The 14620-nt window shown below is 43.0% G+C and overlaps 1 protein-coding gene across 4 annotated transcripts in view; it reads right to left on the bottom strand.

Annotated features, from left to right (window-relative positions):
- afap1 (actin filament associated protein 1) overlaps nt 1-14620 on the bottom strand; it is a 122408-nt gene that overhangs the window by 22117 nt on the left and 85671 nt on the right. For all 4 annotated transcript variants that reach the window (XM_011473453.3, XM_011473451.3, XM_020701974.2 and 1 more), the window contains 6 exons: nt 13366-13474; nt 13028-13239; nt 12613-12792; nt 10730-10804; nt 10566-10641; nt 1398-1550 (listed from right to left, as the gene is read on the bottom strand). In XM_011473453.3, coding sequence (XP_011471755.1) covers nt 1398-1550; nt 10566-10641; nt 10730-10804; nt 12613-12792; nt 13028-13239; nt 13366-13474 — 805 coding nt within the window. The remainder of the gene's footprint in view (nt 1-1397; nt 1551-10565; nt 10642-10729; nt 10805-12612; nt 12793-13027; nt 13240-13365; nt 13475-14620) is intronic.

Raw genomic sequence — 14620 nt, 5'->3', positions numbered from 1 at the left:
AAGACCCCGTGGACTTTAGGAAGGAGAAAAGATGCTTGCATGCCCACATCCACATTGATGGGATTGACCACATTGAGCTGGTCTCATCTTTCAAGTTCCTGGGGGTCCACATCTCTCAAGACATTTCTTGGACCATCAACACCTCCAGGCTTGGTCAAGAAGGCTCAGCAGCTGCTGTTCTTCGTAACCCTTGTTCTATCCTAGGCACTTTAACGTTGGGAGTTGGGTCATCTAGACCCACTAGACAGTGAGCTGAACCTTTTTTCTTAAAGGATTTGTGATCTTCACTGGTGTCCATTGATTACATGAAATCTTTCCACCTATATCCACCTTTGTCATGGTAGGTATTTTCGGTACAAAAGCGGCAGAAAAAATGTCTTGCAAAATGTATTTATTGGTTTTATATAACATTATTAAAATCATCCTATGTAGGTAATCTTCTATATAAAATAATACAACTATTAGCTGTCCGGATACTTAACACTGGCCTGAAAACAAACATTTGAACTTGCACATTTCTTTTCTTGTAGACACAGTTGTTACCGTCGGGTGACGCCATTTTAAGTTCCTTAACAGATTCGATGTGTTACTGTGGCATACGCTATCTTTGTGTAACAATGTCAACACACGGCATTCCACTTATCCAACTGTCTTTTCCTTTCACCCAAACAAATCCAAAGTGTCCCCCCCCAACACACAGGAGAGTCAAAATGGGAAACACCTCCGAAGGTCGTAGAGAATGAGAGGGCAAAGATCCTGTGGGACTTTCAGATCCAGACTGATAGGATGGTAATGGAGAACCAACCAGACATTGTAGTGGTGGATAAAGAACAGAGGAAAGCCGTTGTGGTGGATGTGGCAGTGCCAAGCGATGGAAACATCAGGAAGAAGGAACATGAGAAACTGGAGAAATACCAGGGACTCAGAGAAGAACTGGAGAAAGCCTGGAAAGTGAAGGTGACAGTGGTGCCTGTGGTAATTGGAGCACTCGGGGCAGTAACCCCCAAGCTGGAGGAGTGGCTACAACAGATACCTGGAAAGACCTCAGACCTCTCAGTCCAGAAAAGAACAGGAACAGCTAAAATACTGCAGGACCCTCAAGCTCCCAGGCCTCTGGTAGAGGACCCCAGCTTGGAGGAGAAACCACCCCGCGGAGGGTGAGAGGGTTTTTTTTTTTTTTTTATAAACTTACCAAAAAACGGAAAAACTACTTTTCTACTCATTTTGCCAAGTATATAAATACAGAAGCTCAGAGATGTAGCACAGATCGGAAACAGGCCAAAGCCTAAAAAAGGGAAAAGGCAGGTTAAATCCCTGACTAACCTTACTGAAAAGAACAACTTTAAACACAGATTGGAAGAGTTCTTTAAAAACCTTCTTTCAGTCCACAGTCTTACCACTGGTGGGAACATCCTCCTCCGTAGAAGATGTCTGCTCATCCATGGACGGTTTCTTCTTCCCCAGACCAATGATCTTAGTAATCTTCTTGCCAGCTCCCTTTCCCACCGTTCCAGTTTTGGGGTCGGACTTTGAGTTCTTCTTTGCTTTGCCTTGAAAAAAGAAAACAGTGTTTAATTAAGAATATTTTAAAAACAACTGACTGCAGCACTACAATGTTTGTTTAGAAAGTTATGTACTTGTCCACATCCATTTATGTAAAATTAGATCCACATGGAAACATTTCCAGTGCCATTACACTTGAAAGAACATCAAAAAGAAACATCTACAAATAAACTCAGAAAGTTCAGTTGAAGAGATTTTTATCCATCAGATGGAGGTTTTTTGGTGGTGAACATTTTCCTGGCAGAAGAAGTTTCAGGAATGAAGCCACATCTAAAAAGGTTAAACCTTTTAAGAACTTTAAAGCACAAAAACAGCTTTTGCCTTTGATGGTTTAGCAGATAGTATTGTCTCTACTGTATTTCAGTGTAAAAGATTCTACGAAAAACAACCAGGAACATAATTATTTTTTGTTTATGTCAGGGACAGCTCTAATAATAATAATTGATACTTTATTTATCCCACAATGGGGAAATTATTCTCCACATTTTGGCCCTGGGGGAGTGGTGAGCTGCAGACTGGCTGATCTTTGTGGGCGACAAGTGGCTGGGGAGAGCGGGGATAGATCTGCCAACCCTTCGGTTGTTGGACAACCTGCTCTACCACCTGAGCTAAACTGCCGCTACTGTGTTTTACTGCCAGAAAAATTAGTGAGAAAAAGCAGGGAAGAGAAACAAGTAAGTATTCTTGTGTGCTTGTGTCCTACTGAATGTCTGGACTGACTTCGACGTGTAAAGATTCTTTATGCAAATGTGGGGTCTAGTCTGATCATGACAACAATGGGTGAGATGTTAGTAGTTGTCTAATCTTGATTCAAAACAACTCATTTTTCATGGCATTAAAGCTTTTACATATATTGACAGAACATATGCAGAAAGCTTCAGTACTACACGTTTCCTATATATGAGACTCGTCCTAAAGCTTGAATTTGTTGGGCCTTCATATGGACTTCTTTAATTTTGTCTGGAACCCAAGGAAACCCAACTGCCTCCCTGTATCACTCAGCCCGGGGTGATCTCTGGGGATGACGAGACGGCCTACAAAGATGAAGTCCTGAAACTGTCCAGGTGGTGTCAGGCTAATAACTTCATCCTGAACACCACCAAGACCAAGTAGGTCATCCTGGACTTCAGAGCAGATCCACCCCACTCTTCATCAACAGAAACTGTGTGGAGAGGGTACACAGCTTCACCCTCCTGGGCACCACCATCTCGGCTGACCTCACATGGTCTATCAACACCATGGCTGTCATCAGGGAGGCACAGCAGCGCCTGTACTTCCTGAGAAGGCTCCGGAAGGACAATGTGTGCCAGGAGCTGCTGGTACCCTTCAACAGCTCAACCATCGAGAGCATCCTGTCCTCCTAGAGGACAGTGTGGTTCTCCCACTGCACTGAAGCAGAACGGCAGAGCCTCCAGAGAGTGGTAAAGACAGCGGTATCAGCTGCCCTCTCCCCTCACCGAAGAACATCCAACAGTCACGCTGCCTCAGCAGAGTGACCAGCATCATCACTGACTCCACTCATCCTGCTTTCCCTCTATTCAACCTGCTGGCCTCTGGCAGGAGGTACAGGTCCATCAGAACCAGGACCATCAGACTCTGGAACAGCTTTTTCCACAGGCAATTACCATATGGAACACACACTTCCACTGACCACACCCCACTCACACACTCAGTCAGACTAAACAGTGTTAAAATATGTGCAATAACTGACTTTCTGTGCAATAACTGACTTTTAATCTACCTCTACACACAATGCATATTATGCTGCACTTGATTGCACTCCACTTTCAATTCTATTTTCTTTTCATACTTGTATTTAATTGTTGTACCTATTTTGATTATTTAAAGTATTTTTTACCACTCCAAGGCTTCTAAAATTTCATTGTATAAATATGTACAATGACAATAATGGATTCTGATTCTGAGTCACTCCCAAGGCTCTCCTGTCCTGTCTACCCTTTTGTGCCTGTGTCTGCGTTTTCCCATTTTTAAGCACCTTTTCTATCTGTCTGTCCACACTTTCTATCCTCATTTCAGCAAATATGACTTCCTGAAGCAGCCAACTCAACAAATGACCATTGTCAGTTCTTTAGAATCTATCAAATCTGGAACCCTGTTGTGTGAAATAATGTGGAACAGTGACCTTGAAAGTTTTTATTTTAGAAAAATATACTGTTATCTTTAGGAGATTTGTTCAATAACATTCAATATAAACTCTAATGTTTAGTGACTGCTGACTGTCATTTGCATTGAGGACAATCAGAGAAAAACATAATTTGCAGAATCATTTGGAATATGCTGTAGATACAGTGCAAGACACATTGAATCCATTAGTAGCAGTAGTTCTTTGTTCAAATTGTTGTGAATCAGGAGCAGTAAAAAAAAGGCTGTTTGAAAAAGCTCGTCCGGTCATTTTTAACGTACAAAAGGCACAGATCATTTTTCAAAATTGAGTGCTTGTAATAAAGTGAAGTGCTTATTAATTATGATAAGAAAATATTATTACACAAATCAACATCCTTGTCACAGCTGAACAAAGTCATTTACATATATGGTTATGATGATAAATGAAAGGTTCATATTCTGTAGATAGTCCAGTCATAATCACAGTTGACTAGAAATACAAGAGATCCAAGATGCGATAGCGATTTTTTTCAGTACTTGAAATTGACTCTTTTACATAGTTATTCCTATCATTTGCTCAGATTTCTGTGACCAAACACATTCTTAAGAATTTTATTGAATTTTTTACAATACAGATCAGCACAGTCAATTAAGCATAAAATAAATGGAATATTAATCTTCAGGTAAAACAAGATGCGAAAAACAAAAAAAAACAGCACAAACTGAAAGGGGAAAAAAAGTAATTGAAATAAAAAACAGGTCACCAATCGACAGCATTCAGCATTTTTAAAAAATATAAATAAAGTCTGACCACCCGAGAGAAAACAAAGCACATACAAAAAAGTTGTTCCATTTAAGCTGGAAAGATATATGTCCCATTTCAGATGGAAGTCATCCATCTTATCTACTGGTTCGTGGGAAAAATGTCCCAGTCCAAGGACAGTAAGTGTTAAAGGGAGGGCCTTGACCAGTTAACTTTGTAGCCTGATAGATTTGACAGAAGAGAACATTGTGGTTGTGCAACCAATACCAGAGCATCATCGGCATACAGTATCAACTTGTAAGTTGATACAGTCAGGGTCTTTGTGAGTAAAAGCTGCAAGAGGTTCCAAAGCAAGACATGCCTTGGAAATTTGGACCTCAGAAGCTCCAGGATAGCTGGACCCATGAAGGCGACGATGTATAGGCCCTCGCAGCACTCTGGGAAACCGACAAAACGTCCATTGTTAAGCCGACACCGATTCTACAAATCGTCCATCTTCTATTGTAAGTTTTCCACTTTGGTCTGGGTTGCTGGTGCGTTAGTTTCCAGTGCCTTGTTGGCATCCTCAAGAAAGTCAATCCGGGATTGGCTCAAGCGTGCAGACAAGTCAGATAGCTTTGTCTTCATGGCTCTCGTTACAGCCTGGATTGAATTGATCTTACTTTCCTGCATCTCTTAAGTTTCTTGAAGCAGAGCACATTTCTTCAAAATATCCTTTGGCATTTTTTCCATTGTAACGCTCTCCAAGTTCAAGGTCTGGCGTTCATCAGTAGCCTTTGTCCTTCTGTGCTTTAGCCGAGGTGTCTTTGCTAGGTCTTTCATGATGACGTGAATTGAGTTTTTGTTGTTGACTTGGCATTTTGGGTTTGTATACAACGTTATTCGACTTTTAGAAAGTCAGTTTGTTCTAAAAAAAAAAAGTAGTTATTTATTGCTCCTTTTTAGAAAATCTAGCTGCTTGGGCTGTGGAGCTTCACGACTAAGCTACCATCTCCACCACTTATGTCACGTGACGCCAAACGGAACACTTTTTTAAAATGCTGTTGACTACCATAACCTTGGCCAGCTGTGGTGGTCTGTATAGCCAGGCTTTACGTGCAATTTCTGCATTCCTTGTGGTCATATAATCATTTAAGTAAATGTCAGATCCTTTAAATTTTTTGTTTGCTTCAATAAAGTTATTTTGAGTTTTCAATTCACAAACCTTATGATAATCCTGATTTATCAGACTCCCTTCTCCTCAGGGTTAGGGTTAGGGTTGCAGGTCTCATTGTTTAATTCCAGGAAATTACCTTTAGACTTGAGTCTCTACTTGTTCCACAGAGTTGCCGTCTAGCTCACTGGGAGCATTAACTATGCCAGCCAATACAACACATCTTTGAGTCAACTTACTTTTTAACTTGTCCTGTCCAACAGCTGGGCAAACAGATGAGAGCTGAAGGCCTCTTGTGTTGGAGATATTTGACTTTAACAACAGGGGTTATGAATCTTCTGACAAACCAGAGGTATGTCTGAATGAACCCCTTTTGGAATTGAGGCCAAACTATATACTTTAGTCATATTTGAAAATATTTTGTGTTGGACCGGACGGAAAAGGAAAGGAGGGAAAAAGAGAGAGGGATGTTAGAGAGGGGGGATAGGAAGGTGATTATAGGGGGAGGGGGGGTAAAACCATGAAGCAGCATAAAGCATCAGCTTTCTGGATGGTTATACTCATTATAGTTAGGTTCAAATGTACTACAAGTCTATAAGGGCTCTGCCTGTCTACACACACACACACACACGTTATAAACACACCTGTTGGCTCCAAAAATGTTCACGTCAAGATGTACACAACACAAATAATGTTCACACATGCATACTTATGCCTTCAAACCAACTAGGGTAAAAAATTTAATTCATTCAATCATGCAAAATATTAGTGCAAAGGTGAGGTAACACCTGTGCTCAGGTGAGGGTTTATGTTCTTCTAAAATGGATGATGGAATGTAAAAAGGAGGGAGAGTTCCCAGCCATCCCCACACCAAGACCCCCGCCGCGGCAGCCAGAACCCCCCCAACGCCCACACGGCAGCAGATAGAGAACAACCACCCCCCGGGCGACCACCCAGGCCAGCAGGACCGCCACGGGGCCCCCAAAGCCAGAGAACGGGGGGGCATGAGGGACAGAGAGTGCAGCTCCAGCCGAACCAGGAGAGCAGCTCCCCCCGCCGCGCCGGGAGGGCCCAATGCAGGGCCCCGCTCCAGGAGAGCGCCCGCTGCCCCAGACGAGCACCTCATCACCACCCAGGAGTTCTGGGCATGCCCCCACCCCAACCCCAGGTACGAGCCAGGACCCCCAAGGGAGACCCGCCCCACGCTCCAGGCAGCCACCCACCCGGCCCACGGTTGGTCCAGGAAGGAGCAAGGCAGGGGCCAGCCGTCCCTGCCCAGGAGGAGGTCACCCAGGAGAAGAGGGGGTCCACAAGAAGTGTTGTAAACATGGCCCCACCAGGCTCGCCCACAGTTGGAAATTTGGCGAGGCCCAGCACTCAGGGGCAAGGACCAGAACCTACCCCACAGGGACACGGACACCCCCGGCTCAAGTGTAATGTGAACCCCCCCCCCCGTGCGGAGAGAGCACCGCCGCCGCTTGGTCACCCCCCCAGCTCAGGTGGGATGCGATCCCCGGCTCTTGGCCTTGCCAGAGAACTCAGGGATCCCCCTCCCTGCGTGGAGAGAGGGCCGCCGGGCCCAGGAAGCCAGCACCCAGGGAACACGGCCGCCGTTGCCAAGGGTTCAGTACCCCCAACCAGGGATGGGGTAGGGGACAGATGGTCCGAGGTCCCACCTTCCTTGTGAAATGCATGTGTGTGTGTGTTTGTGAGTGTGTGTGTGTGTGTGTTCATGTTGGAGTGTATATTTTGAGGAGTAAAGGGTGTGTGTACTAAGGGGGTGCAGATAAATTGGCGGGTAGGGCACTGAGAGGACATCTCCTGATGACTCACAGTGATGTCCCATCACCCTCCCCACAAAGGGGCCCTAAATGTCTACGTTGCAGTTAAAATTTGCGGGTAGGGCACTAAAAAGACATCTGCTGCTTGCTGGCAGGGATGTCCAAGCACCCCCCTTACCAAGGGCCCTACATGTCTAAGGTTCAAATAAAACCGAGAGGGGGGCCCTAATCCATACGGCAACCATGGGAGGGGGACCAGTGCCAAGTAGCTCCTCCTCCCAAGGTGGAGGAGGATGCGACATCACCCTAATAAGAGTTTATATGAGAAAGAGGGTAAGTCGGGGCCAGCTAGTAGACTGTCCTCCGGTGGTCAAACAGCCGTCCCCCAGTCCCCCCCAGCATAGGGCCCTTTTGATGGCCACATCTGGCTCGCAGACAAAATATGTTTCATTAGACTCCTTTGCACATGCACGAACTGGGGACTGTCACGGGCAACTAGAAAGCCGGTTCACAGTAATTTCAGTATGAAAGTAGCTAAAATACATGTCATGGTGTTTATTTATTTATCAATCATAGACAACGCCGATGAGGCAGAAACACTGTTCAAATGGGGTTGTCGTATTTTATGTCGTAAATAGCGGGCGATGTGAGCATGCGCAAAAGGGTCCGCTCAACGGCTTATCCTGAACTTGCATTGTTAGCTAACTAACTTTAGATATCTTTTGCGGCTAATAAGAAAAAAAGATGAGGAGTGTCGTAGTTTTCAGGATTGGACAAAGGAATTTGCCTTTGAGGAGAAAGCAGGTTCTGCAGTGTGCCTTATATGCTATGATAAAATTGCATCAATGAAAAGGTCAAATATTAAACGACACTTTGACACACGTCATGCTGCATTTCCATCAAAGTATTCTGCGGGGGACAGCAAAAAAAAAGCATATCAGGTGCTACTGTCCAGAATGGAAGCTAGCCAGCAGCAACTCCGTGTTTGGACCCAACAAGGTGACTGGAATTTGGCTAGTTTTGCTGCTGCTTTGGCAATTGTAAGGAATGTAGCGTCATTTACAGATGGGGAGTTTGCCAAACCTTTCATGCTTGATGTAGCCTATGAACTTTTTGACGACTTTTGGAAAAAAACAAGATAATAAAACGGATAAAAGACATTCCTCTGTCTGCAAGAACTTTTCACGATCAGACCATCATGATGTCAAATCAAATTGAGCTGACACTAGTGAAGGACATAAATGCGGCACTCTCACTTTGGATGAGTCAACAGACGTGAGCAATTTATCTCAGTTCAGCGTGATTGCAAGGTATGTTGTTGGTGACACACTACATGAAGATAGTCTTGCTGTTTTGCCTCTGAAAGGCACAACAAGAGGGGAGGATTTATTTAAATCCTTCAATGAGTTTGCTAAAGAAAAAAATCTACCGATGGACAAACTTTTTTGGTGTGCACTGATGGTGCTCCGTGCATGGTGGGGAAAAACAGAGTGTGACGGTGTGGCACCGTCAGATGGTCGTGGTACCCACCCTATTATGTATTATATGTTGAAACATGTCTTGCTGGACAACGTAAGACTGATTCCTGTGATATTACCTAGGAGGTAATGAAGAGCAACGCCCAATAGGAGGGGCTTATCATTTAAAAAGGAGCATCACAGGAAGTGAAGAGAGAGAGTCTGAGGTGTCATGTGCTGATCTGCCCTGCGTGGAGCAAATGTCGCATCCTAAGTTTTAACTGCATCCTACATCAGGAGGCGCTTTGTGCTCAGATGTGTGGCGAGCAGCTCGGCGAGGTGATGTCACTGGCCGTTTGGTTGATCAACTTTATTGTTGCCCGAGCTTTAAATGATCGCCAGTTTAAATCTCTGCTGGGTGAAGTTGGGAATAGTTATCCTGATCTGCTTCTGCACAGCAACGTGCGTTGGTTGTCAAGTGGGAAGGTGCTCAGCCGTTTTGCTGCTTGTCTGAGCGAAATCCGGACTTTTCTTGAAATGAAAAATGTCGGGCATCCTGAGTTATCTGCCACTAAGTGGCTCCTGAAGTTCTATTATCTCGTGGACATGACTGCACATTTAGACCACCTCAATGTGAAAATGCAAGGGGTTAGAAATACAATCTTATCCCTGCAACAACAGTGTTTGCATTTGAAAACAAGCTGGAACTCTTCATCGCCGACATTGAAACGGGTCGTTTAATGCACTTTGAAAAACTGGCAGAGTTTAAAGATGCATGCATAGCAAGTGACCCTGATCAACATCTTGATCTTCAGCAGCTAGCAGGCTTCACATGTAATCTCCTGCAGTCATTCAAAGCGAGCTTTGGAGAATTTCGCGAGCACACTCGTCTTTTTAAGTTCATCACCCATCCACACGAGTGCGCTGTGGACAGCACGGACTTGAATTACATCCCCGGTGTCTCTGTCAGAGATTCTGTGCTACAAGCTGCTGACCTGAAGGCCTCAGACTTGTGGGTGAATAAGTTCAAGTCACTGAATGAAGATCTGGATAGACTTGAACGACAGCAAGCAGCGCTGGCAAGCCAACACAAGTGGTAAGAAATGAAAGAACTTCAACCTGCAGACCAGCTGATTGTCAAAACTTGGAATGCGCTGACCGTCACATTCTTCACACTGCAGCGTGGGAGTGTTGCTGTACTGACGATGTTTGGCTCCACATCTGCATGTGAGCAGACTTTCTCACATCTAAAGAACATTCAGACCTACCTACGATCTCGTCTAACTGATGGAAGTCTCAACGCCCGCATGAAGCTGAAACTCACCACGTATCAACCAGACTAGACCATCAGCAAAACCACCATGCAGCACCAGAATCACATTAATGCTCAGAAATACTCATCATTTATTAGCAACAGCATAACAATGTTATTCAAAAGAATCCACAGACTTATTGTACTCTTATTGTAATTGGCTCTCATGAAATTACATTTAAAAATATGTGGCGTTTCTGGCTCTCTCGGCCAAAAAGGTTCCCAACCCCTGGCCTAATGGATGAAATGAAAGCATTATTCCTTGATATTTGTGGACCACATTGCTTCCAGTGACCTTGCAAGGTAGCTATGATACTGCATGAAAAGCTGCTGTTTAAGTTTTTACTTCTTTTGGATTAATAAAGTACTAAATTGATTAAATTGAACTGTGACGTGTAGAAATAAACATTACCCGGATCTCTCCATTCACTGTGACCGTTCTCATGGGCTGCTTCACCATCTGAATTTGGTCTGTCACATGGCGTTCTCTATCAGCAAAAAAGTGAGTTCAGCAAAATTGACCTGAAACAATCGCTGCAGCAAAAACATCAGCAGATAACTATCCATTTAGTTTACCTTCTCAAGTTCAGGCAGTCCAGATCCAGCTCCATCTATGTCTGCACTTCCACTAACACACACCTCTCTCATCACCTGAAAAAATATCAAGAAAGGTTTGATGAAGTTCTTCTTTAACCAGTTTACACATTATTCAAAAAGTATGACTTATCAGTTTTTAAGACTGATGGTCCTAATTAGAAGGTATTTATGTCCAAGACAGCTGTCATTTTATTTGAGTGATTTTTTAGTACAAATAATACATGAAAGTAAGGTGGAGATGTTTGGTCATTATGCACAAAACTGGGATGGATGAAACCAAACAGCATTTAAGGCAAAGACAAAGTTTAGAATTCCTATAAATATTTAATTAAAATAAGGTGGGGCGCACATGAAAGAGCTGTATCAACTTTGATAAACTGCATAGAATATTCTATCAAAGATTCTCCACATTTCCCACACATCAGACACACACATTGTACATAAAAGTGTCCCTAAATAAAGTTTACTCTGATAAAACATGGAAAGAAGAGTTGCAGGCTGTGACTTCTCCTGGATGCCCTCCCCTCCTCTGAGATCTCCTGTGAGAGACACAGCTGCAATATTTTCTCATCAATACTTTCTTATTAAGCTACTTTATGAGGTGTGGCTTTCTCGCGTTCAGTGTCTCATTGCCTTTTGAACCTTCCCTGATTTTGGTTTTGTTCATTCTGGTTATTAAAACCTTTGATAATTCGATGATCTGTGTCATGTCCTTCCTGCCCCTGGGTTTCCTCGTTGCCCAATCCGTCACAGAAGAGTTCTTCCACTTCTTATATTAGAAAATGTTGTACTTCTGGCACCGGTGTAATGAAGCCAATTCAGTCGCCATTTTTCCACGATACGGGTGGCGCCATGTTGGAGACAGACGACAGTGATTGGTCCAAGTCAGTTTGAGTCGACGTTTCTAGAGCCACTTGTTGCCAATCAGGAGTGAGCTTGTTCAAAGTCCACACCCCTTCCACTGAAAGCAGCTCAGGAGAATCTGTCAATCAAATGTTTAGGGGGGGGGGCAGTGGGCACCACATGCTTTTACTGAGGCAACCAATTGGTCAGTTTTTAACTTGAATGATACGCGAAAAAGAAATAAATATCATGAAAAAAAAGAGGATTATCAAGAAGATGTTTTAAAAAAAAGGTTTCAGGGCCAGAATTCTGACCAATAGAATGAGTGAGTGGCAGCTGTTTGGTTCTCTATAGAAGTCTATGGGATTTTGGCTTCTTGGAGCCACTTCCTGTTTGGAACCCCAGGGGGAGGGGCCACTAAGTCCAGTTCTTTCATACTGTCAATGGGTTGAATGTCTTTTTGCTTCCATCACATGTAGATAAATAAGGCAACACAGATTAGTGAGCACAACAGGAAAAAAACTGACAGTTTGCCACAAAACAAATTTATACTTCCTGTATATCTGTAGTTTTCAACTGATAGTGCTTTTGCTCCCAGTGCTCGATCGATTTTTCCATACATATCTTCGTTATCTTTTGCATTCCCATTATGAAGCATGTTTGTGGACTGTGGGAGGAAGTCAGAGTACCCAAACAAAACCAAAAATGCACCATGAGATCATACAACTTCACAAAGAAAAGTCCCAGCTGGGATTCAAACCAGGGTCTTCTCACTGTAAGGCGAGAGCGCTAACCAATGCACCAGCATGCAGCAAACCAGAAATCAAATGAAGCAAATACATTAAATTAAATTGAATCTACATTTTGTTGAAACTTGTGTATTTTTTAAAAAAAAACAATGATATTTTATCTTGTTGATCTGAGAACTGCTACTTTAATTACCACCAGGGAACACTGGCCTGTGCATGAATAGGCCACTGAAGCTCTACCACACAGGTCTCACACTTAATTATCTTTACCTTCAGCCATTCCTCAGCTTGTTCTTTGCTCTGCACAGCCAGCACCAAAGCATCCGCCCCCTGATGGACAATCTTTAGTTCATGCTTTTTCTTCTTGCCATCTTTGGGAACGTGAATAATGCTGCATCCCGACAAGATGAGCTCCATCTGGGGGGTTTGGTCTTTGGAGGATTTGTAACACTGGAAGGTAAAACATCAGAGAATCTAAATAACACAGTATAAATATAAAGGATATAAGTTTGACTGATCAGTTTATCTCCAGCTTCTGCCTGATACATTCTCTTTTAGTTCCAGTCAAAGTAAACTTGTTTTTTTAAACATTTTCAAATCTTTTTGTTTACTATTTCACATTTTTCTGTTAAAAAATGGGAAACCTTTTTTTTTAACAGTTGTATTGCATGCACCAGTGTCTCACCAGCAGTTTGTTGTCTTTAATGACACACAGGAGTTTGGTCCACTGCCCGAAGCGTTTCTTGCGCAGCAGAAAGGCACAAATGAGGGCATCTTTCACCAGATCCATAGACGCTTCCTCAGAAGGCCACTGGTGATGCATCTTTCGTCCTTTTCCATCCTCTTCTTCCTCATCATATGACTCATAGGAACTACTCATGGCATCTGAATCATAGTCTGAGAAAACAATAATAGATCTTTTCATATTAAAATAAAGCAAAAAGCAATACGTTTTGGAGATTTCTACTGATGGACACCTATATACAAATGAAAGTGAAAGAGAGAAAAGAGCCAGCAACTTACTCGAGGTGATATACTCAGGTGTCTTCCCTGGACTCAGAGGGACAGCCTCTTCGTAGTAACCTTCTGGAAGAGAAGAACTCGGCAGAGGAGGAGGGCCACTGCTGGGAGCCTGCAGACACCAAGTTTTTGTTGATTACACAGTCAGTCTCCATTCTTTCAAGATAGCTATGGTAAAAAATGCAATTCTGCACTTGCCAATTTTCTATTTTGTGACTTTTACACTTGCTAGGCGCTGGGTTGATAAAACCAATTTGAATCCATCCAAGCTTAATAGATCAAAAAACTGTAGATCAATCTTTTTCACCTTTCCTTTTTAGGTGACCTAAGGCAGAACAGCAGTATCGCCAAAGTCTGCTAGCTTGATGCTAACGTATAATGGAATTTCCCATAGGACAGCTAATGCTGTTGCTCGGTCGACCTAAACATAGATTAATCAATGACTCAATGAAAAGCTTTATTTACTCACAGGCAGGAATTTTCCAAACTCTTTTAACCCTTGTGCTATCCTATGGGGTCAAGATGACCATTGACGTGTTATCCCTACCATGACCCATACCAAATCATTTGGCAGACTTGGATGTACATAAGATTATTGAGAGTTCTAGAGTTTTCGACTGTATATCTCCTGCTTGTTTTTTTTCTTTTCTTCCCTGTATATTTTGTGTCTCGTGTTTATTTTTTATCTCTTATCTCTTATCTTATTTCAGTGGTGCTGCTACTACAACTAAATTTCCCTTCGTGGATTAATCAAGTTAATCTTGAATCTTGATTGACAAAGGTGGATAAGGGTGGAGAGGATTTCATGTAATCCATGGACACCAGTGAAGATCACAAATCATTGAAGAAAAAAGATTCAGAGCACTGTTTAGTGGGTCTAGATGACCCAACTCCCAATGTCAAAGTGCCTAAGATAGCACAAGGGATAAAGGAAACTTTTTAAAGTAGCCATCTGTGGTCTAAAGAACAGTTTTTTGCTCCATCTTCTGGAATAAAGTGTAATCCTATAGAACGAGCGTCACCTAGTGGCAAAACTTTAATGGTGACATAATTTATAAAAACACTACTCTCACTAACCTCCGACCACTGAATGTTATTTATAATAGCTTGTGTTGGTTTTTCTTCGTTGTCCGTTTAGAACTCACCGCTGTCTTATGTTTCAGCAACTGTCCTGGCTTCTCCTCTCCTGCCGACGTCAACTTCACTGGCTATTGTACATTTTCAAATGTATTAAGGCCTGTACACACCGGGACGAATA

The sequence above is a fragment of the Oryzias latipes genome, chromosome 18, assembly GCF_002234675.1.
Source record: "Oryzias latipes chromosome 18, ASM223467v1".
In the NCBI taxonomy this organism is placed as follows: domain Eukaryota; kingdom Metazoa; phylum Chordata; class Actinopteri; order Beloniformes; family Adrianichthyidae; genus Oryzias; species Oryzias latipes.
Note: the sequence above shows the minus strand (reverse complement) of the source record. Positions and strands in the feature narration are given on the sequence as shown.